Source organism: Equus przewalskii, chromosome 3 (assembly GCF_037783145.1).
Source record: "Equus przewalskii isolate Varuska chromosome 3, EquPr2, whole genome shotgun sequence".
NCBI classification, from domain to species: Eukaryota; Metazoa; Chordata; class Mammalia; order Perissodactyla; family Equidae; genus Equus; species Equus przewalskii.
The window spans coordinates 19,002,596-19,027,016 of NC_091833.1; the positions used below are offsets into that span (position 1 = coordinate 19,002,596).

Below are 24,421 nucleotides of genomic sequence, written 5' to 3' on the forward strand. Positions count from 1 at the left end.
GATTAGCCCTGAGCTAATATCTGCCACCAATCCTCCTCTTTTTGCTGAGGAAGACTGGCCCTGAGCTAACATCCATCCCATCTTCCTCTACTTTATATGTGAGATGCCTGCTACAGCATGGCTTGATAAGTGGGGTGTAGGTCTGCACCTGCGATCTGAACTGGCAAACCCCAGGCCGCTGAAGCAGAATGTGCAAACTTAACCATTGTGCCACCGAGCTGGCCCCTAGATCTATGACCATTTGAAGTTACTTTTGCATTTGGTGTAAGGAAGGGGTTCAAATTCATTATTTTGCATGTGGATATCAACTATTTGTCGAAAAACTATTCTTTCCGCCATTGAATTGTCTTGGCATTCTTACTGAAAATCAATTGACCATAAATATGAGAGTGTATTTCTGGACTCTTCAGTTCTACTCCATTGATCTATAGGTCTATCCTTAGGCTAGTACCACACTGTCTTGATTATGGTAGCTTTGTAGTAAGTTTTTTAATTGGAAAATGTGAGCCCTCCAACTTTGTTCTTTTTTTTCAAGATCATTTGGCTATTCTGTATCCCTTACATTTCCATGTGAATTTTAGGACCAGCTTGCCAATTTCTGCCAAAACAGACAAACAAAAAGGGCAGCTGGGGTTTTAATAAGAATTACATTGAATCTGTAGATCAATTTTGGCAGCATTGCCATCATACAATATTACATCTTCCAATCCATGAACGTGGGATGTCTTTCCATTTATTTGGATCTTCTTTAATTTCTTTCAACAGTGTTTTGTAGTTTTCAGAGTACAAGTGTTCTACTTTTGTTAAATTTATTCCTAAGCATTTTATTCTCTTTGATGCATTCATAAATTGACTTGTTTTCTTAATTTAATTTTCAGAATATTAATATATAGTCTCAGTACTTACTTTTGACACTGCTAGCAAGAACTGAAAGGCAAGTTAGGAGACATCGATTGCTTGAAGTGGAGTAAAGTACTTACATGCATGTAATAAGAATGTCATCAGCACTTCTGAGCTGGTGAAGCCACACCTTACAGTGACTGTGCTATCAATGACCTGATTTCTCTGTGACTATCTTAGGAAAAGACTTTCTCTTGGCAAAGAATGCAGGAAGTTTTCAATCATTGCATGTGTCTTATCATTCTGTTTACTACCCTTATTACATAGAGACGTCCTGGTACTATCTGAGTCATCATTCATTTGGAAAAAAAATTGATCTCTAAAAGATTATCATACTCTTTGGCTCAACGTGACTTTGCAACCAGTTAACAGAGTAAGAGTGTGCTGAAGGCATTGCAGTAGAAATTATCCAGCTAGAGATTAATCATTGCAATGCAAGCCTCATTCTACATCATAGAATAAGACTTCTGGCCTCTCTGAACACACATATAAACTCAGATTCACCAAACTCAAGAATATGTCTCTAGTTAAGCCACTCTCTTGCTCAAAAAAGGATTATCACTGTTTTCAGTAAATGGTACTGGAACAGCTGGACATGTACATGCAAAAATGAATCTAGACAAAGACCTTATACCTTTCACAAAAATTAACTTAAAATGGATCATAGACCTAAATGTGAAACACAAAAATATAAAACTCCTAGAAGATAACATAGGAGAAAATCTAGATGACCTTGGATATAGTGATGATACAATATCAAAGACACAATTTATGAAAGAAATAATAAACTGAACTTCATTAAAATCAAAAGCTTCTGCTCTACAAGAGACATTCTCAAGAGAATGAGAAGACAAGCCACAGACGGGGAAAAAATATTTGCAAAAGACATAGCTAATAAAGGACTGTTATCCAAAATATACAAGGAACCCTTCAGATTCAACAATAAGAAAACAAGCAACCTGATTAAAAAATGAGCAAAAAACCTAACGTCTCACCAAAGAAGATGTACAGATGGCAAATAAGCATATGAAAAGTTGCTCCACATCATATGTCTCAGGGAAATGCAAATTAAATGACAATGAGATACCACTACACACCTATTAGAATGGTCAAAATCCAAAATACTGACAACACCAATTGCTGGCAAGGAAGTGGAGCAATAGGAACCCTCGTTCATTGCTGGTAGAAATTCAAAATGGTATACCCAGTTTGGAAAAGGAGGTGGCATCTAAACCGAAATCTTGAAGGATAGTGAGGATTTTCATAGATACAAGAGGAAAAGTGCTCCAGGTAGACAGAACTGTGTCAGCAGAGGCATGGGGGCAAGGTAGTGGTGGGGGAGAGAGACAATAAAATAGATGGCATATTCATAAAACAGCAGATATGCCAGGTGACTGTAACAAAGAGTGCAACTTAAGATGAATATGATCAGAAGTAGGCAGGGTCAAATCACAGAGGGCATGAAGTTAAGGATTTGAACGATGGGGAACTGATATTGCAAAATGGTACCGCTACTTTGGAAGCCAGTTTGGCAGTTTCATACAAAACTAAATATATTCTCTTACCATATGATCTGGCAATCACGCTTCTTGGTATTTACCCAAATGAGTTGAAAACTTATATGCACACAAAAACCTGCACATAAATGTCTATAGCAGCTTTATTCATAATTGCCAAAACTTGGAAGCAACCAAGATGTCCTTGAGTAAGAGAATGGATAAATAGATTGTGGTTAGATCCAGACAATGGAATATTTTTCAACACATGAAAGAAATGAGCTATCAAGCCGTAAGAAAACATGGAGAAACCTTAAACGCATGTTTAAGTAAAAGAAGCTAATGTGAAAAGGCTACATACTGTGTGATTCCAACAATACGACATTCTGGAAAAGGCCAAACTATAGAAACAGAAAGATCATAGGCAGAGCACGGAAGATTTTTAGGCCAGTGAAACTACTCTGTATGATACTATAGGTGGACACATGTCATTATACATTTGTCAACCCATAGAATGTACAACACTGGAGTGAACCTTAAAGTAAACTATGGACTTTGGGTGATAATGATGTGTCAATGTAGGTTCATCAGTTGAAACAAATGTATGACTCTGATGTAGGATGTTGCTAATGAAGGAGTCTGGGGGGCGAGAGGGAGATGGAAGAGGAGCAGGAGGTATGTGAGAACTCCTTGTACTTTCTGCACAATTTGTTGTGAACCTAAAACTGCTCTTAAACATAAAGTCTATTTAAAAATAAAAGCATTATCAGTTTCCCACTGTTCAAATCCTTAACTTCATGCCCTCTGTGATTTGACCCTGCCTATTTCTGATCATATTCATCTTAAGTTGCACTATTTTGTTACAGTCACCTGGCATAGCCTCTGTTTTCTGAATATGCCATCTATTATATTGTCTCTCTACCCCACCACTACCTTGCCCCCATGCCTCTGCTGACACAGTTCCATCTACCTGGAGCACCCTTCCTCTTGTATCTATGAAAATCCTCACCATCCTTCAAGATTTGGTTTAGAAGCCACTTCCTCCATTGAAGTCTTTCCCCAAAAGAATAAATATCACCTGCCCTGTTGCTCACATGACACTTGGTACCTCTAGCTTCCTGGAAGTAAGGACAAAATTTCCTTTATCTCTCAGGTGGGATTCATAACAGGGACACAGGGATGGTTCAACATCCACAAATCAATCAACGTGATACACCACATCAACAAACTGAGGAATAAAAACCACATGATCATCTCAATAGATGCAGAGAAGGCATTTGACAAGATCCAACAGCCATTTATGATAAAAACTCTGAACAAAATGGGCATAGAAGGAAACTACCTCAACATAATAAAGGCCGTATATGACAAACCCATAGCCAACATCATACTCAGTGGGCAAAAACTGAACGCCATCCCCCTGAAAACAGGAACGAGACAAGGATGCCCTCTGTCACCACTCTTATTTAACATAGTACTGGAGGTCCTGGCCAGAGCAATCAGGCAAGAAAAAGGAATAAAAGGAATCCAAATAGGGAGGGAAGAAGTGAAACTCTTGCTGTTTGCAGACGACATGATCTTATATATAGAAAACCCCAAAGAATCCATTGGAAAACTCTTAGAAGTAATCAACAACTGCAGCAAAGTTGCAGGATGCAAAATCAATTTGCATAAATCAGTAGCATTTCTATATTCTAATAACGAACTAACAGAAAGAGAACTCAAGAACACAATACCATTCACAATTGCAACAAAAAGAGTAAAATACCTCGAGGTAAATTTAACTAAGGAAGTGAAGGACCTACGTAATGAAAATTACAAGGCCTTTCTGAGAGAACTGGATGACGACATAAGGAGATGGAAAGACATTCCATGTACATGGATTGGAAGAATAAACATAGTTAAAATGTCCGTTCTACCTAAAGCAATCTACAGATTCAACGCCATCCCAATCAGAATCCCAATGACATTCTTTACAGAATTAGAACAAAGAATCCTAAAATTCATATGGGGCAACAAAAGACCCCGAATTTCTAAAGCAGTCCTGAGAAAAAAGAACAAAACGGGAGGCATCGCAATCCCTGACTTCAAAACATACTACAAAGCTACAGTAATCAAAACAGCATGGTACTGGTACAAAAACAGGTGCACAGATCAATGGAACAGAATTGAAAGCCCAGAAATAAAACCACACATCTATGGACAGCTTATCTTTGACAAAGGAGCTGAGGGCATACAAAGGAGAAAAGAAAGTCTTTTCAACAAATGGTGCTGGGAAAACTGGAAAGCCACATGTAAAAGAATGAAAATTGACCATTCTTTTTCACCGTTCACCAAAATAAACTCAAAATGGATCAAAGACCTAAAGGTGAGACCTGAAACCATAAGGCTTCTAGAAGAAAACGTAGGCAGTACACTCTTTGACATCAGTATTAAAAGGATCTTTTCGGACACCATGTTTTCTCAGAGAAGGGAAGCAATAGAAAGAATAAACAAATGGGACTTCATCAGACTAAAGAGCTTCTTCAAGGCAAATGAAAACAGGATTGAAACAAAAAAACAACCCACTAACTGGGAAAAAATATTTGCAAGTCATATATCTGACAAAGGCTTAAACTCCATAATATATAAAGAACTCTCACAACTCAACAACAAAAAATCAAACAACCCAATCAAAAAATGGCCTGGAGACATGAACAGACATTTCTCCAAAGAAGATATACTGATGGCCAATAGGCACATGAAAAGATGCTCATCATCGCTGATAATCAGGGAAATGCAAATCAAAACTACACTAAGATATCACCTTACACCCATTAGAATGACAAAAATATCTAAAACTAATAGTAACAAATGTTGGAGAGGTTGTGGAGACAAAGGAACCCTCATACACTGCTGGTGGGAATGCAAACTGGTTCAGCCACTATGGAAAACAGTATGGAGATTCCTCAAAAAATTAAAAATAGAACTACCATACGATCCAGCCATCCCACTACTGGGTATCTGTCCAAAGAGCTTGAAGTCAGCAATTCCAAAAGTCCTATGTACCCCAATGTTCATTGCAGCATTATTTACAATAGCCAAGACATGGAAGCAACCTAAGTGCCCATCAACTGATGAATGGATAAAGAAGATGTGGTACATATATACAATGGAATACTACTCAGCTGCAATGCAGAACAAAATCATTCCATTTGCAATAACATGGATGGACCTTGAGGGAATTATGTTAAGTGAAATAAGCCAGCTAGAGAAGGATAATCTGTGTATGACTCCACTCCTATGAGGAATTTAAAAATGTGGACTAAGAGAACAGTTTAGTGGATACCAGGGGAAAGGTGGGGTGGGGGGTGGGCACAAAGGGTGAAGTGGTGCACCTACAACACGAATGACAAACATTAATGTACAACTGAAATTTCACAAGATTGTAACCTATCATTAACTCAATTAAAAAAAAAATTCCTTCATCTCTGAACCTCTAGTGCCTCACGGAGTCCCTTGCGCATAGTGGTACACATTAAATATTTTCATTGAATTGGCTAGGTAGAAGGGCATTTCTCAAACTGGAATCTGGAGATTAAATTCTGATATATTTCAAGGGTCTGTGAATTCTCTAAAAGAATTTTTTAAATGTGTTTTCATTTCAATGATAATTCTTAATCACCTGGATCCACATTATAATCAAGTTGCACTGCACAATTTCAGTGCCTATGTTTGTGTTTGAGAAACATTGGACTAAAACATTACTTAGAATGTATGTAAATTTCTGATTACAGAGGAGTGCTGGCTGTAAGTGATCATTCAATCTGTGGAAAATATAATTGGTTTTACCCAGGAGCACCTTAACCAGTAGGATAGGATATTTCTTAGTTACTTCCTGTTAGTAGGTAGAAGAGGGTAGTCAGGAATAGTTTTATCTGTGTTCAGTTCTGCGTCTCCGAAAAAAAAAGGGAAGGGTGGGAGGAAAGAAGGAATAGAGAGCCCTCCAGACATTAATAATGGAGCTTTGAAAGGATGGTATAAGGATTTGGCCAAGGGTAGAATTTTCTTTCTCACTTCCTTTTTCTTGATTTCACTTTTATAAGCTGTTTCTAGTGAGAACTAGGGGAATGGTTGAACCCTTGAAATCAGCAGGTCCCCTGACTCCAAAGTTTATTGTGTTAATTCAGCACCCTTCCACTACATACGTGTCTCTTGTTGCAAGTCATCTCATACCCTTGATGGAAAAACATGGGCTCTGATATGCATAAATGAATCTATCAATGTAGATGTCAAAGTACCATTGGAAAGGTTAATAAAAATCCTCTAAATCCTAATTTGTTAAAAGAATCTTTTCACATATGTGATAATTGATACAAGCAAGTCATAGGCGGGTTAAAAATTTTTCAGCTCTCTCTTTTCACTCTGCACTTGATTTTTCACCTTCTAAAAGCAACTCGTTTTTATCCAGTTTGTTCAAACAAATCTAGATCCTTCCCTTGTTTCCTTGAACACACAGCTGTTTGCTTCTCAATAAGGTTGGTTATTGCTGACTTCCTGAGAAGAATATGGAGATGCAAATAGCCAGGTGTTGTCATTATCATTGCACAAAGTAAAAGACGTTAGAGCGGAACTAAGATAAACCCCATTGACTAGAATCCACTTGAGTAAGTTTCTGAAAATGGGCTTGGATTTATTGTGTTCATTTCCCTGAAGCTGTTTAGAAATGCCTGAGGAAAAGACGGTGGTCTCTCTGACTTCAGTTCCACGAATATTAGTCTAAATATTTCAGTCTGTGGTGAGTACTTTCTGAAAATGGGGATGAGGGAATTCAGAAATCAATATCATCTTTTTGTAAAAGCCATATAATATGCAGATTTTTAAGAGGACAAGTTAACAGGATGGTTATGAACTTTTGCCTTTGTCAGGTGGTAAGTATGCGCTATCTTTCAGACAAAAGGTGAATTAGGATCTTGGAATCTTGTGGCTCAAAGAAGTTTCAACTGAAGCAATAACAGCATCTCATTTGGATAAAGAAAAATACACACACACACAAAACACCAAAAAAACAAAACCCCTCATGGATGGGATAATTGAGGTTTTGTTGCTTAATTAGAAACTAAGAAATAGTAGTGGGTGTCTCAGAGCCCGAGGTTTTAGTTCATAATGAAGTGGGTTAGTCAATAGTTGTGAAATATACTCAGCATATAACCGCTTCACATGAGCTATTACTGTAAATAGTTACTCACCGTTTTTTTTTTTTAATACGTTGGCGGATGTATAAAGATGACTTAGCTCTTTGGGAAAGTTATATATATATGCTGATATTATAAGAGTCATACTGTATACCAGGCTATTGTCCCAATTAAAATTGTAATTAGAAGAAAGAAAATTATTGGGTTTACTTTTTTCTTTTGGTATATTTTAGTTATAAGGTTGACTTTTGAATCCTTTTAAAAACATACACTGTCTTAAATTCCTTTGTTTTGATGAATATAACTTTTCTGACTTTGTACTTATAGACATAAAACTGACATAGAAGTGCTGTACAATTTTAAAGAGTGTTCCGGTTTTCGTATTATGTCAGAATGCTTTTGGCTGCAGATAGCAGAAATTCCCAACTTAACTGCCTTAAACAATAAGGAATGAGTCACTGCACATAATAAAAAGTCCAAGACTGGTTAATTCTTTAGCTTCATGGCATCATTTGAGACCCAAATTCTTTTCATCTTTGCCAACCACAGTTTATTGGCCTCATCCTCTGGTCCCTCATGGTTGCAAGTTGGCTGCGTCAACTCTAAGGTGTCATTTCCCTGTCGTAGCCAGAGGCAAAAAGTCTTCTTAGAGTCTTCTAGCAGATTTTCTTTCACACCTCATTGTCCAGAATTCTATCACATGCCCATGCCTAAACCAATTAAGGCAAAGAGATATATCCACCACAATTCGCTTAGACCAATGAAGACCTTAGCCTGAATCACATGGGTGATGGTTGGTACTGGGGTTAAGGTGGATATTTGAAAAAAAATTAGAGTGCTATTTGCAAGGAAGAATGGGAGAATGCCAATGAAATGTATAGAACAAAATTTGACTTATTGGGATCCCTAAAGCTCAAATTAAGAACCCTTTATGTAAGATATTTAAGTTCTATACCTGTATCAGATTGCAGCCCTGGAATCTATATTCTCTGACTACATGCATTCGTTTTGTTCTACATAGAAACCTGGTCAGGGCTGACCTGCAGCCTGGAGACTAGGATCCAGTACAGTCTCGAGAAACCAGCCACATGGCATAGTAGGAGCTAGGAGAAGGGAGGATTAGTTAGAGGCCAGCAGAGTCCCCAGGAAATGTGGGCAGGGCTGTAAATCCCTCAAGAAAACCAAGTTTGAGCAAGAGTGTGACAAGTATAGACTGTGTACATGAGGTCTAAGGGAGATTAGGTTTCGGAGAACATGATGGCAGGGCACTTTGAGAAATACAGAGTGGATGCAGTGAGTGTTCCAGCTCTTCCAGTCCAATAACCTGGAAAACAAGGTAGCAAGTGGACCCAGGGCTAGCTGACTGGGTACAGTGCAGGGTTCTTGAGATGCATGCTTCCACTGGCTCCGCTTGGTTCTTTGTTGCAGTTGAGGATGGGGTTGGTGGAGCATGTAGTTAAATGGACACTCATTTTGAAGGTAGTCATGAAGCTCAGGCAGGGCAGGAATGTATGCAAATGGAATATTAAATTGTGGTTTTGTTAATGTAATGGTACGCCCTTGACTTTTATGGTGGGTCAGTATAAGAAACAGCCATATGATTTCTACATTGAATATAAAATTTCTTTTGACCATTCTGCTCTTCACTTTTCCCCCAGGTCTTCACATGACTTGTTCCTTCAGGTCTTCTCCTCTGAGAGCTTTTCCCTGAGCCCTCACCCCTGGCTCTGAAACACCCCCCCACACACAATACCCCACCTTCCTTATTTTTCTTAAAAGCCCTTATTGCTGCTGGAAGATTTATTTACTGTTTGTTGTCTTTCTCTCCCCCTGGAAGTAGGCTTCATGAAGATGGGAACTTTGCTTTCTTGTTCGTGCTATATTATCTCCAGTACTGAGAACACAGTTGGAATATGATAGGCACTCAATAAGGATTTGCTGGATGAATGAATAAGAGACCTCTTGGTGTTCTTCCTAAAGTTTTTCTCTCCCAATGGATTGATATTCCTTCTTTCATTGGATGATGAGAACTATGTTTTCTGTTTCCTTTTTTGCCTTAGCTACCAGGAATTGCTAAGTTAAATTTTGGGTTCATTTGTACTAACCCCCTTTAGCGTATGATGTCTATACTCCCTCACTTACTATAGAGCTTTTAAAAAATAGTTATTTCAATTTCAATATTATTTATTGTCAGTTGCCTCAAATCCTATAGGGAAGTAAATGAGGACTGAATAACAATAAATGAACTGACTGATTGAAGGGTAACAAGGAGAAATCAAAAAAGAATGCCAGACTTTTTAGTCTGGATGACTAAGAATTCTGGAGCTGTTGTTAATAGAAATAGGATCCAAATCAAAACATTACTCATAAAAGTCTCTTTCTTATTTTGGCCACATCTCACTCCATTGTTGTTGCTTGGTCAGTTTTTTTCCTCTTCTCCATTAGGCTTTGAATGCCATGAAGGAAGGGACTATGTCTTATTTATGATCCATAGTACCTCGCACATAGTACCTTTCCTTTACTATTTATTTTTAACTTTAAGTCCCTACGTTAGTAAACATTAACTTTTTGTCATCTGCTCTTACCTTTTCAAGCTGCAATTCCCCTTCCTTATGGATTTCCAATCTTTTCATTTCTTTGTTACTTCCTTCCCCACAAGGGATCTTCATTCCTTTAACCACGACAGCCTCCCACTCCAGGGTTCATGAATGTGTGCCTTTTCTTCCTTTCCCACCCTCCTGAATCTCCTTCCCCCAATGACTAAACTAAAGGTGACTCATCAACTCAGACTCTTACAACTGGAAGAGGCCAGAGAGATCATCTCTCTAATTGGCTCATATTCACTTGGTCCAAAGAGGTGAAGCTAGTTGCCCAAAGTCACACTGCTAGTTGGCAGCAGGACCAAAACTAGAACACATATCTCTTAACTCTGGATCCACATCTCACACTGCAGAATGAGCAAGCTCCTTCCTAACTCCAGAAAGGGAAAGTACTATAACGCAAGCAGAAAAGTATGTTTTCCTCTTAGTTGGAAATATCTTAAATGCAATATGTCATAGGAGTTAAGTATCAGGCTACTTAAGTTTGATCATGGTTGTATTTACTCTTTGGACAAGCTATTTAAGCCCTCTATTTTAGTATATCCTTTCTTTTTTTCTATGCATTTGTATATTTAATATACATATTTAAGTCTGTAAGTTTGGTATGTTAATAGTGAGAGAAGTTGTATGTGCATCTTTATATACGTAAATGGAAAGATACTGGTTCTGTTAGTTCCTTTCACTGAATGGTATCTTAAGGTGACCTTTCCATATTGGTGCACATAATTCTGTCATGTTTCTTTTAACATAGTAGTATTCCATAGTATGTATGGTTATTTAACCATTTCCGTATTAATGAATATTTAATTTATTTCTTCTCATTTTTCACTATTACAATTCTGCAGTAAAATCTTTATGCAGATATCCTTGTCATATATCTGACAGCCTCTCTAGAATTGATATTCACAAATGCAAATACTAGGTCTAAAAATAGGTACAAAGCCTCTTCTTCTCGATTCTGAAAACGGGCTATGGCTAAGTGATTGATTCAATCTCTGCAATGTATGTTGTTGTTAAATGGGCAGGAGATGAGTCTCATGACTGCGTGAGGGTATTAGGAACTGGGAGCATTTTAGAGAAATTACTCCATCTTTTTCTTACATTGTATGGAAAGTACATTGTGTTCCCGGCCTTGAGGGAAAACAAAAAGAAAAACAAAAAAACTTCCTCCTCTCCCTTCCGAGTGACTGAGATTAGTGAAACTATGCTCTAAGCAACCTCTGCTTGACACTATGACGGCATTAACCACACAGTACTGTAATTGTTGGTATTTATCTGTTTATACCCACCCCTTAAACTTTGACTTGAGTGTAGAGATTATGTTTTATCAATTTTTGTATCCCTAGAATATTAGCATGATAACTAGCATATAGTTTTTTTTTGTTGAGTAAACTCATGAATTCAACTCAAGATTAGCATTTGTTGAGTACCTAGTATGTACAAAGATTACTAAGAACTGATGGGAACAGTGATGAAGCAGTCAAAATTCTACCCTCAAGAAATTTATAGTCTAATGGGAGAAATAGATATAGGCTGAAAACATGTAGGAATCAAGGCATTAGTGACCAATGTGATTTAAGCCAAAGTGACTTCAATACAAAGTACTGTAAGACATCCAAGGAGGGCTAATTAAGGCTGACTGTGGATACTGAGGAAGGTTTCACAAAGGCGGTGGCGTTTGAGCTGGGCCTGATAGGACAGGTTGGTGATTTTTCTATGTAGGTTGTCATTTTGTACTTTAAACAGATGCTTCAGAAACATTTTGTCTCCATATAGATATCCTGTAGCCTTAGGGTGGAGTGTTATACTTGAGTTCTGGAACTAGGGCCTCAGAACCAAGATCAAGCACAAACAGCTTTAGTTCTTGATAGACCTGTGAAGGAAGAAGTTTCCATATATAAAATATCAATTCTGAATGTCTTTGCTTGCTATTTCTCCTCTCTTTAAATGAAACAGAAGCTTCTCTTGACTCCACTTCCTTGACCAGCTACCACCCCATTTCTTTGATCTGCTTTGCAGAAAATCTCCTTAAGTGATCTTTCTGTCTCCAATTGTTCTCCCATTCTCTCTTAAACCCACTTCTGTCATGCTCTCATGCCTACCAGTCCATCGAAACTATTCTTGTCAAGGTCAACAATGACCTCATTGTCATGCAGTCTAATGGTCAATTATTAGTCTTCTTCCTGCCTGACATTAAATATTCTTCCAGAGCATGATTTTTAACAGTTATGCAAGTACTTTGAAAAATATAAAACACCATACAATCTACGACGATAATATCATTATTCCCTCTTTAAGAACTTGAAGATTTGTTTTAAAAGATTTTGATCTCTTCCCTTTCTCTATAGGGGACATGGTCTCAAAGTACCGAGAACCTTTGATCCACACCTTCCTGAGAGGAGTGAGAGATCCAGATAGTGCTCACAGGGCCAGCAGCTTATCTAACCTTGGAGAACTGTGCCAGAGGCTGGACTTTCTGCTGGGCTCCGTGGTTCATGAGGTACCACATGTTGATTCCTTTCTCTAAAGCTTGTTTTTACCTGGCCCTATGATATAGCTCCTAGTTGGGAGTCAGGAGACCTGTGTTCTTTTTCTAGATCAGGTAAGTCATTTAACCTCCCTCACCCTCATTAGTCTCATATGTATATTGAAAGTTACATTAGTAAGAATTTTTTAATTGCAAGTGACAGGAAGTCATCTTAACCTACCATAGGCAATCAAAGAGGATTTATTATAAAGATTCCGAGGTAGCTAACAGAATTGAGGAAACCTTGAGGAAGGGCAGATGGAACTTTATCCTGGGTCTCTGGGCCATCTGTGAGTCTCATCTCTGTTCACAGAAAAATCTCAGGCAAGTACTCTAATTGGCATTCTTTGGTCAGAGGTGCCCTGTGTTCAGGGGGACAGGGTCGTTTACCAGAAAAGACTGATTAAGTTCCATGTTTTGTTCACCACTTTATACCCAATTCCTGGTACATAATAGGTAAAGGATGAATGAGCAGCCAAAGTAATAGCCGTATAAGTTGTTGACACTGGACGCTCCTCCTGGTGCTAGAGGTTAAGATTTAGAGAAAGGTACATCTTGCTCTTGTGCTCTATGAATATCTTCCTCTAGCCTCTTAAATTTTATCTTTGCTCTTGTGTTTATTTAGTCATCAATATATTAATGTATATCTTGAGCACCTACTATGTGCTAGGCCCTCTGCTATTGAAAGATGATGATGGGCAGAAAAAGACTAGTTAATACGTGGCCAGAAGTCTTTTTGCTTCCAATGTACTTGACTATCTTTAATCCTTTTTGGAAGAAGATGGCTTTTAAATTACAACTATGTAAATAAATAAAGTACAGTTTATATTACCTTTTTATTTATAAGCGGCCAGATTTCTCATAGAGAGCACATAACTTCATAAGAACAAAAACTTAGAAAACTGTAATACCGGCTTCTTTTACAGTACTCCGTGTCCTAGGGCTGACCATGTTGAACGTTAGATCTAAGAAGTACCTACCAAGGAGGAATTTCCTTCAGTCTCTGGTGTTGTGTCTTATCAATATGAATAAGCACTCACGGATGTATACATACACTTGAATTTATGGTATTTCCTCATTCTTGAGCTTTATATGCTTTGTTTTCATGATTATAAAGACTACTCGTGTCATTAAATTCCGACTTAGGATTTTTAGGAAAGTTATACATCAGTCGATTCCCCCCCTTTAACTCTTCCTTGGGGAGTCACTAGGCACACCCCTATCCCCAGCTTTTTCTGTCTGTTTTTAGTAACTTGGAAACAGTGATTAGCACTGACTTAAAACCTTTAAGTGCTCTAATATACATGAATCATTAGGCACCTGATTTGGGGTTGTTTGGGATGACACTTAGCAAATCTCATTCTTTAGTAATATTAACTTATAATACTTAAGGGAGGGCCTTGGCAGGTCTATTTGGTTATGTTGTCTTGAGATTCCAGCCTGTTACAACTTCTCTGGGTCAAATATGGAAATTGTTCCCACATTTTTTTCTCTGCTTACTTGGTCTCCATGTGACTTAACCCAAACTGAACCATAAGCCATGAACTGAAACGAATTCTTGGACCATGATCTGAACCAACTGAAATATTATTTTTGATAACAGCTTTATTGAGATAGAATTCATATACCATACAATTCACCCATTTAAAGGGTACAATTCAATGGTTTTTAGCATATTCACAGAGTTGTGTAAGCATCATAAGTTTTTTTTAAACATAGCCATGAACCGAATAAAAATTTTCCCGCAGATCTCCAAGTGGATCAGCTCAGATTTGACAGGATCTCTTACATTTTCCAAAACCAATGAAACCAAACTATGCCTGAACATCATGATCTTCTCTGAACTCAGAAACGGACACCATATTTCTTTTTGAGTTCCTAGGTTCTTCTTTTCTGTAGCATGCTGGTGGCTTATAATTTTCTTGTGAAAGTATTGCAGAAATTTCTTAGTTTGGTTAATTAGAAAGACTGAGCTAAAGTAGGTTTTGTAACATTCGAGAAGTGTCATCTTTACAGAGACCCACCTGACCTATTGAAAGAGAACCAAATTTCCAAGCACACATGGGGATGGGAATAAATGAGGGCCAGCTACACCACCTGCTTACCTGTGTTCACTTGAGCAGATGACTTAGACTCTGAGCTCAGTTTCCTGACCTAGAAAATGGAATTAAAATGCCTGAAATGCAGGATTGTTACAAGGATCTAGCAATGATATATATGTGTAACATAATGATTTATTCAACAGTTGTTATTGAGAGCCCGCTATATGCCAAGCAGCATTCCGGACACCTAAAACATAACACTCTCCCAAACAGATAATGATTCCCATCATCATGGAACTTATATTCTAGTGAGAGGTAGTTATCAGACAATAACTGATATACATATTAAATTATATAGTACGTTAGACAGTGATGGGTGCTGTGGAAAATAAGAAAAATTAGAGGAGGATAAGGGTGATGAGGATTGTGATGTTAGGTGGAGGGGAGGTTGCAGTCTGAATAGGGTATTCAAGGTGAGCCTCGCTGAGAAGGTAACATTTGAGTAAGGAAATTTTAGTTTTCTATATTAAGATTTTTCTTTAAGGAGCATTTTGGTCATTTGAAGGGGGCTGATGATGACAGTGATGAGGATGAGAAGCAAGGAAATAGGAAGAACAGGGGTAACCAACGTCCTTCAAATGTCCCAAGTCGTCCATTTATCAGACATCTGCAATGTGCCAGGCCCCTTGGTTAGAGGCCAGGAATACAAAACCCTATAAGATACCACCTTGCCTTCTGGGCATGGGTAACCTGTGGAAGACACAGACGTCAGTGCTTAGAGTTACAGTCCATTGTGATAGGTGCTGTGGGTGCACATTTTAGGGTTACCCCAATCAGGTTTGGGTGTTGACAAAGATGTGCTGGAGGAAGAGATCCTTGTTGCTGAATCTGGCAACGTAAAGTTAGGTAGCCCAAGAAAGCACAGGTGAGCATTTAAGTAGAGGGAGCACCTTGTGCAAAGGCACTGTGGTGTGCGACAGCCTGAGATGTTTTAAGAACTATAGGAAAATCCAAAAGGCTAGAGTAAAGGGGTGGGGGTAAGAGGTTAGTGGGAAGCAGAGCTGAGGCAAGAGAGGCAGGCAGGGGCCGCATCACGAAGGGCCTCGTTAGCTTTACGACTTCCTGGCTCACAGCAAGAATTGAGCATTGCTTATTAAGCCTTCAGAAATGAAGTATGAATAGGTGATAGGCTGTCTGCTTACTGTGGGTGCTAACACAGACATAGAGCCCTTCCTTTTGTTTCAGCCTTAAAAATTGATGTGAGGAGCTGCTGTTGTGGGGACACCTGTCTGGAAAATGCCTAGTCCAGTGACCCTGCCCCACTTCTAGGGTCCTGGACACTCTGTAACATCAATCCCAGGAGTGTTTATCAACGTTAATAAATTGTGAGCCCAGAAAGAGCAGAACCAGTCTTTTTTCACTTTTACACACCCCTAGCACCTATAGCAGTGCTTGGCATACAGTGGAGACTTAGTGAGTGTCTATTGACTAATATTAAAGGAAGAGGAAGGTAAGGCTTATTTGGAAAGACTAGTTCCTACATGTTTTAAAGATAGTAAGAATAGCAAGCACTTAATACTCTCCTGAGTACCTTACATGTGTTAACTGATCCAGTTCCCACAGAGGAAACTGAGGCACAGAGAAATTAAATAAGTTGCCAAGGTCATACAGATGGGAAGTGGCAAGACTAGGATTTGAATGCGGGCAGTAGGTTCCTGAATCCATGCTCTTAACCACTCCTCTATATTGTCTCTCAATAAATGTTTTCAGTTCATTTATAAGATTGCTTTTGTGCCCTTGAAAAGGAAGAGGATTGCCATATGAGAAAAGCTATGGACAGGAAGGGTCATGTAGCTCCATCTTAATAACACTTGCTTTTGGCAATGAAACTTCAGAAGGCAGTATATTGCCTCTGGTTTGAAAAGCCAGGTGTTTCCACCCCACATAATTTGTCTCTTCTTTTCAGATGTTCCTTCTTATGTAGTAGCATCCCATGCTTGCTGTGTCATTAGTGCCAAGTCAGCTGCCTTGAGTGGACTACAGGTTTGAACATGACTGGACACCTGACAGTCTTAGTATTTCAGCCACTGAGTCCTCCCAGGGTCAGACTGCTCTTGTCCATTTGCATGGGAAAAGTGGGATATTTGGTATGGCTCTTACATAGTTCTTCACTCATTTGTTCATTCATTTGAAAAATATTTATTGAGCACTTACTCTGTGCCAGTTATGGGACTGCAACCAAGCCATGTACTAGGTGGTGGGGATCCAGCTCTGAACACAACAAAGTGCCAGCCCTCATGGAGCTGACATTCTAGAGAGGAGAGTCAGGTAACAAACAAGCAACCAAGTAAACATATATGTGTTTGATGGAGTAAGTGCTAAGAGATAAGTCTAGTAAGATAAGGGGCACAGAGGGAGCTTGTTATTGTATGTGAACTTGGATGAACAAGAAAAGCTTCACTGATGAGTGACATTTGAGCAAAGATCTGAAGGAAAAAAGAGTTGATCCAGGCAGATACCTGGGGAGAGCATTCTAGGGAGAGGGAGCAACACGTACAGAGGCCCTGAGGCAGGTGCATGCTTGACATGCCAACAGCAAGGCCAGTGTGGCTTGAGTGAAGAGAGTAAGGGAAGGACTCATAGGAGTTGGCGTCAGAGAGGTGGTGGCAGTCCAAGTGGGGCCTTGTAAGACAAAGCAGAGGAGTGAAATGATCTAACTTATTTTAAAAGATTATTGTGTCTTCTTTTGTGATAGTTCTTTCAGTGTCCCATAGAAGCTTTTGTAGTCTCAAAAATATTTAGCCCCCATGTATTCTGAGGAAGAAGGAACCAAGAAGAGACGCATAATCTGTTTTGATATAGAATTGAACAAACTAGCCACCACAGGCTCTTCTAACGTGATCTTATCTGGGAGTCAGAGCTGTAGCTCTTGGACATCTGAAGAAAGCTGTCTCACTGTCTGAGTGGTCCAGGTATGGGCACTGTGCTGTGACAGTGCTTGCTGGTAGAGAAGGAATATGAAGAATAGGACCGACCCTTCCACAGTCTCTGTACTGGGAATTCAGGTTTCTCCTCTCTGTTCATGTCAAGATTTAACCTATTTGGAGAGCATTATTGTTTTTCCCAGTTTCTCCTGTTCTTATCAAGAGCTAAGTTGCTTGAAACCAAATCTTAATAGGCTCTTTCATCTTTATCGCTCTCTATGAGAAGTAAATATGATTTAAGTGAACCACAGTGAAAGGCCCTCCTCAGTAAGCAAATAAGATATGCCCCAGGTGACATGTACAGGAGCAACCCACTTTGAATGGGGAGCACAGAATTCCAGGAACCTGGGCTTTTAGGTCTGATGCAAAGCTGTCACTTCCGATCCCATTGAATGATCTGAATTGATGACTACTTTTGCCACAATCAGTGCAGTTTCCTAAGTGACAGTGTTCATTCAGTTGGAGGGTACATGGACACCTGTGAGGAGGATTTGGGTGGATGTCCTGGGAAACCTCAAGGAAGCTAAAGTAGCTGCCATGGTTCTCTTTCATGGCAGGTTAAGGGAGCAAACTGAGCACGTGTGAATTAGAGGCCACACTGTCTCTGCTGTTAAGGTTTCTTAGTTTACAAAATGCAAGGACAGATGGTCTAGTTTCAGGCAAGTTAGGAGACTGACTGAATTTTAACAAAGGAAGCTTTAGGAAAAGGGATGGCGATGCAGTTGGAAAGTGGAAGTCATGCTTTCTTTATACATACCTCAACTCTAGTACCTCTCTTCTGGAATTTTCCAAAGTTGGCTTTTGGTAATCTTGCCGTTTGTGTTATCTTTATTTTTATAGTTCTGATTATGCTTGGTGTGTGCCAGCTGTTTGGGGAGTGATGTTTTTCCTTATTTCTGTTGGCTCCTATCAAGTGTTAAATTGCTTAAACTGCCCTTTCGTGTTTCCAAAGCAATCATTGTCTTTTTCTCCATATGGCTTTCAGAAGTAGATAGGATTTACATAATTCAGCCAATGAAGAAAAAGTCTTCCATAGTATGATTTATTAGACTAGGAACATTCACCTCTAGGGCAGGCAATATGAAGCTCACATAGAATAGGTTTCTGTCCTCTGGGAGGATTTAGAAACAGAATAGAAATATTACACCAATTCATAAATTAGTAAAGACCTTACATCATCTATCTGTCTTTTCACCAAGTCTTTTAGGGCTGGACGGCAATGTGTCCAGTATGTCCTTGGGGTTAGAGGTGAGAGAGACCAGTCATGGGAGGGAGTTGTTCAGACTGGACAGATAGAAGAGGGTGGCCATGCATCCTCCTACTTCTAGTGTTTGACACAGGGTCTGTTCCACTGGCCTGCAGAAGGGCAACATTCCAAGTTGGTTATGGGAGCTTGACCTGGACAGAAGAAGGCTGTTCTTATCTGTAATGATATTTGCAAGGACCATATTAAAATTCTGATGCTTTAAAAACATTTTGTATAACCAACCATTATACATCTCATAGGATTTGGTCCTGTGACGAGGTGTTGAGGAAGGTTCCTGAACACTGTTCAATGGCCTCTTCTTGCTTGCCTCGATGGCTGATTGCACATGGGCTTGGTACAGTCTGGTGCCTAAGTCACTAACAGCCTGTAGCAAGCAGGAGGCCATTCTAGCTGATCTCAGCAAGGCTTGTGATAACCAGCTTCTCTCTCAGTCATACCTTCAGGGTGGCACAGGGATTCAAGAACTGGCCTTGCAGGAGAAGCCCTTTTCCAGCCAGGATGCATCTGCCTATCCCAATTGTGGAATAAATGCCCAACAGTCAGAATTGGCCTTACACTGAGAGCTGACACAGAAGCACGGCCCGCTCAGCACAGTGAGGCAGAACAGAGGTGGCAAAGCTGGACGCTAGCAGGGTTCTAGGCCAGGAAGCCTTGGTCAGCCGAATGTGGAAATGTGGGCCTCATACTGAACCTAGAGGGAAGCAGGCAAAAGGCTTGGGAGCGTCTGCACATTACATGGCCCTGGACTGGCTTTCATACTTTAGTTATCAGACTCAATAAGCTAAACTTTCATGTGTCAAGAAGGACTCAGACCTAGCTCTAACTTGTTTCTCTGATTTCAGCTCTTACCTTGTAAATACTTAGCCTGCAAGTGGAGGTAGCTATTATATTGTTGCCCGTTTGGAGGTCGCCCAAGGAATTCCTCCTAGGACTGAATGGCTTCTATCATTAATGCCAGAGGCATGGAAGCCACTGATGGTCTTGGGACAAGTTGTCCCAGGTCAAAAGCAGATGCAGCTTGCTGGGTCTTATTGAAAAACAGCCCCCAACGAGTTGAGCTTTTCTGGGATTTCCCTTCACTTTCAAGCTGCAAGTTTGTCTAATAGATGTACAACTTGAGTAAATGCCAGTGCATCACAGATGCAATTAGATTTAAGAAAAAGTCTCTCTGCCGTCACTGATTAATTAGACACTTTGAACTATGCCCAACTGTTTGAAAACTGTGAAAAATACAACCTGCGTAGTTAAAATTTCTGCACAAGTCTATTTCCTCATTTGTGCCTGTATTCTTTTTTTTTAAACCATTCTTTAAACATAGTACGTATTTGTACATGTTTCCAAACACACAGTCTGGCTATTTTCTTATCATGGTTAGAAATCCCTCCCTGGTTGGCCAAGAAATACACTCACCCAGTAAATCAAATAGCAAAGTATGTGACAGACCAATTGAATAATTAATTCTTACCTTCAGATTGTTGCCGCCATTGGTCACACTTTCAAAATTTTTGTTTTTTCTTTTTAAATCTTGCCTGAATGCTTCAGAAAGGTTTGTTGATGTTGTTATTTTTAGCAGTATCTCTTTATTGAGATTTTAGAGTATTTTTGTGCCTACTAGGAGTAGGGTGAGGCCAGGGTGACTGGTCAGAGTATGAAAACTGTCTTATTTTATAACATATAATTATTAGGTGTATATCTAGCACCACATCTTGCAAGTAATTTCTAGTCTTGTCTGTTATAGAGCTGTCTTTTAAAGTAAATGAGCACTGAAAGACCTATTCCATAAATGAAGAGGCCTAGGCAGAGAGTCTCTGAAATTGGCCCCTGGTGACTCACATGAGGTGTACACTGGATCTGTAGGACTGGGACATCTGGACATGCTGAAGAAGATCAGTTAGGATATTTACGTATTTCTCTATCCCTGGGCTGAAACTTTCATCGATGGCATATTTGTATTCATGCTGGGCCTTGAACTCTGAAGCCTGCTTCACTAAATCTCCATCGTCCTCAGTCCCTAGAAGATGCTGTGTTTTGAACTATCTTTTCTTCTTTTGATTTAATGTCCCCAAAGTGGGGCAAGTAACAATTCTTCCCACTTTTGAGGAAATACTCGCATTTGACCCTACCTTTATTATACATACGTATTCTTTCCCACACCCTAAACTCCCTCCTGAATTCCAAACCAGATTTCCAGAATTCCTCTTCCAGAAAAGCCAGACTGAGTCAAGATCTCTACCACTAGATCTCTCCCTCTTTGTTGAGAATGAGGAAACTGTCCACCCCTCTCAAAGCCAGATTGTTCCTGATAAACGTTCCTGAAAGTGGAACACAGTTGAAAGGCTTTAGGTAATTGTGCAATCCTGATTTTTATTGACTTCTTCTTCCCTCACCCTCCTAGGTGACAGCTTGCCTGATTGCCCTGGCTAAAACTGACCCTGAAGTTCAAGTGCGCAGAGCTGCCGTCCATGTGATTGTGCTGCTGCTTCGGGGACTCAGTCAGAAAGCTACTGAAGTAAGTCAGTCTCTAACCACTTGCAACTTCCCTGCCTCTTTGTTTTTTGTCTGTTGATCAGTCTTCCTTTCACCAAGGCAGACCTCAAACTTGTTCCCTGGATGAACTCATGCAGATGAATTGATAAGCAGGGATCTTGTAACAGGAAAATTGTATTGTTTGCATCTTCAGTCAGAGTCTCTATTTCCTCTGTAACATATTAGGGAAACTACACACTAACTGCTGCAGACAAACAAGAGCACAAGTTCATAGATTGAGACTCCGAGTCCTGGAGTTCTCCACAGAGGGAGAGGTCCAAGGTGAGCAAGCTGGGACACACGAAGCCTGCCTCTATCACCTGAACTTTAGTGACTTGTCTTCCTGACTATTTAATTCTTCATATCGAATTACTAAAGGGCTTCATGTAAAATGTTTCCTTTCTAGCTAGAAGTTCAATCCATGAGATTTTAGTTCTTGCATAAGTTAAACTTTCTTCCTTCTCCAAGTGGGTTTGGCTGGATTTCTCCCCAGTGTATGGCCAATACAGTAATAGAGTGTATATCCACTTGTGTGCTAAGATGAGTGACCTCTAAATTAATTTTCTTCTTGATTTTAATGGAAACTCATTCCCAGTTGACTTTATAGAGAGAGTTTACATTAATAATTCACTTCCTGGTATCCACAATGCTCGTCTGCAGCTGGCACATCAGTATTTAACTGTCAGTGAAGCCATTAGAAGAGTTACTGTTTTGTCAGACACTGAGCATTGTTCATGCTAGAACTTTTCCGTATCAAGTTCCTGACACCATTTTTATACAAGCATGGACTCATTAGTTATCCCCTAGTTATTATCTAAGACCTTGATGGGAGTGGGGGACATACAGATCATAACTTGATAATTCAGATAATTAAATAAATTGCTATAGGGTACACACTGCTCTTTTGAGAATCTGCTGTACAAAATGGAGCTAAGAAAGAGTCAGTGTTTTTCACCCATTGTCAAGATCTACAAAACTCTTGACAAATATATCATTATTACGTAGGTTGTTAACAATAGAGGGAACTGGGTGAGGGATAAACAGGAATTTTCTGTACTGTCTTTGTAACTTTTCTGTAAATCTAAAATTATTTCAAAATAAAAATGTATTTAAAAATATGAGTTATAACACTATTAAAATAAATCTACCAAGCTCTGTAGGTGCACATACCCTTACTGAGAGACAGAGAGAGAGTATGTGTGTGTGTGAAGCAGAGCAAAATGTCTGGTTAGTAAAAATGAGAGAAGAAATAGAAAGACAGTCTATCCAGATTTCTCACATCTGTGTGTAGCCAATGAAAGCAAGACTGCTTGTCTCACCAGTACTAAAATAATTTGTGTCCATGGAAGATTCTTGTCACTTTCCAAAAAGCCATGTGAATGAAAAACCTCTCTCCTGTTCTCAAAACCATCTCTAGTCTGCGTTCACTGAAATTTATAAACTGTGCTTACTCAGTGAATAAAGAAAAGGAACTAGGATGATATGAATGTATGATTCCTCTTCTTAGTACATCCTTGAGACCAGGTGTGTTAAATCTTGTAATGGTAGGTGTGATTATAATCAGGGGCATTTTAATGAGAAGCGGAGATAAGCACAAAGCTTTCAATCTAGGATTTCTCTTCACTACTCTGTTTTGCCCCCAGGAACAGCTGAAATGAAAATGCCACTTTGTTGATGAAGTTTTGTGGGGCTTTTTCGCCTTCTAATCACTATCTCTCAAGCTATAGAGCGCCAAAGGATAATCCTAGGTTTCAGTGAATTCTCTGTTGCTTGTAGATGTGCCGGCCAGGGACCCCTGTGGTTCTGCCAGCTTGAAAAGGAGACAGAGAGTCCAGTAAAAGGTAGAGGTTTAGAAGATCAGGAGAAAGATTGGGATCAGAGAGGGAAGACATCACCATCCCCAACTCAACGAGGTAACTGTTACCTCTTTCCCATTCACAAGTAGCCAGAATTTTGTGCACTCAACACAATATCCCCAGTGGAGGTAAATACTGCATGTACTTTCTTATAGAAGAACTTGTTTTCTCTGCTTAACCTTGTTTTGGCCTTATGACCATATCTGTTTGTTAACTCATTCCCAAGTATAGCCTAAAGCATAGGAGAAGCCAGAAGGAACCCCCTTTCAGCCCATTCTATCTTACCCTTGCTGAAAATTAAATTTACTAAGACTATCCAGGAGAGGTTGTATGTTTACCTGTACTTTCTGTTGGCCTCAGAGTTAAGAATAGCCCTCCTCATAGACAAGATGAGCTAAGCAGCAGAATGAGAAAATTGTTCCAATTATCCCACTCTTCCCAAGTTAGGTCTTTGCAAGGTGATTTGTTTATTCTATTGTAAGTGTTTAGAACGTCCATATTCGTAAATTCATTCCAGAGATGGTAAAGAATAATTGAGGCAGTAATGGCTGAGCAATAGCCCGCCAGACTGGCCCTCCTTCAGCTAACAACTATAAACACTGAACATAATATAGTAAACAGCTACCTGAAGACACTAGAGAGTGGTCAGGAGCAGCAGATTCTCATGGGGAATCCATGCTTAGAGGAGAGGTGCTGTATAGAGCGAGTTCCCGTGTTCTTGGCTCTTAGCCTAAAGACAAGTCTATTTGGTGAGGCATGCAATGCATGAGGGGCTCTGGTGGAGAAATCACAGTCTTTCTGGCCTGGGGAACCAGAAGATTGAATCTGGGGAAATCACAGCTGCAGGAGAGAGAGGAGGAATCCTGGAAAGGAAAGAACCAGAGAGGATTCCCAAATTCTGTCCACCTACATCTCTGGCTGACCCCTGAACCAAGCAAGATAATTTAATTGGCTGCTTTAAAAAAAGAAAAAGAAAAAAGAAAGCACTCATTGGAGAAGAACAGAATCCAGAGTCTCCATAATTTAACATTCATAATGCCCAGGATACA

At 39.5% G+C, this 24,421-nt stretch overlaps 1 protein-coding gene across 2 annotated transcripts in view; it reads left to right on the forward strand.

Moving 5' to 3' along the window:
• Positions 1-24,421, forward strand: part of TANGO6 (transport and golgi organization 6 homolog) — a 192,532-nt gene that overhangs the window by 142,181 nt on the left and 25,930 nt on the right. The window contains exons 16-17 of one of the 2 annotated variants that reach the window (XM_070613763.1): positions 12,519-12,670; positions 21,386-21,499. In XM_070613763.1, coding sequence (XP_070469864.1) covers positions 12,519-12,670; positions 21,386-21,499 — 266 coding nt within the window. The remainder of the gene's footprint in view (positions 1-12,518; positions 12,671-21,385; positions 21,500-24,421) is intronic. The other variant, XR_011538493.1, reaches the window with a different exon arrangement.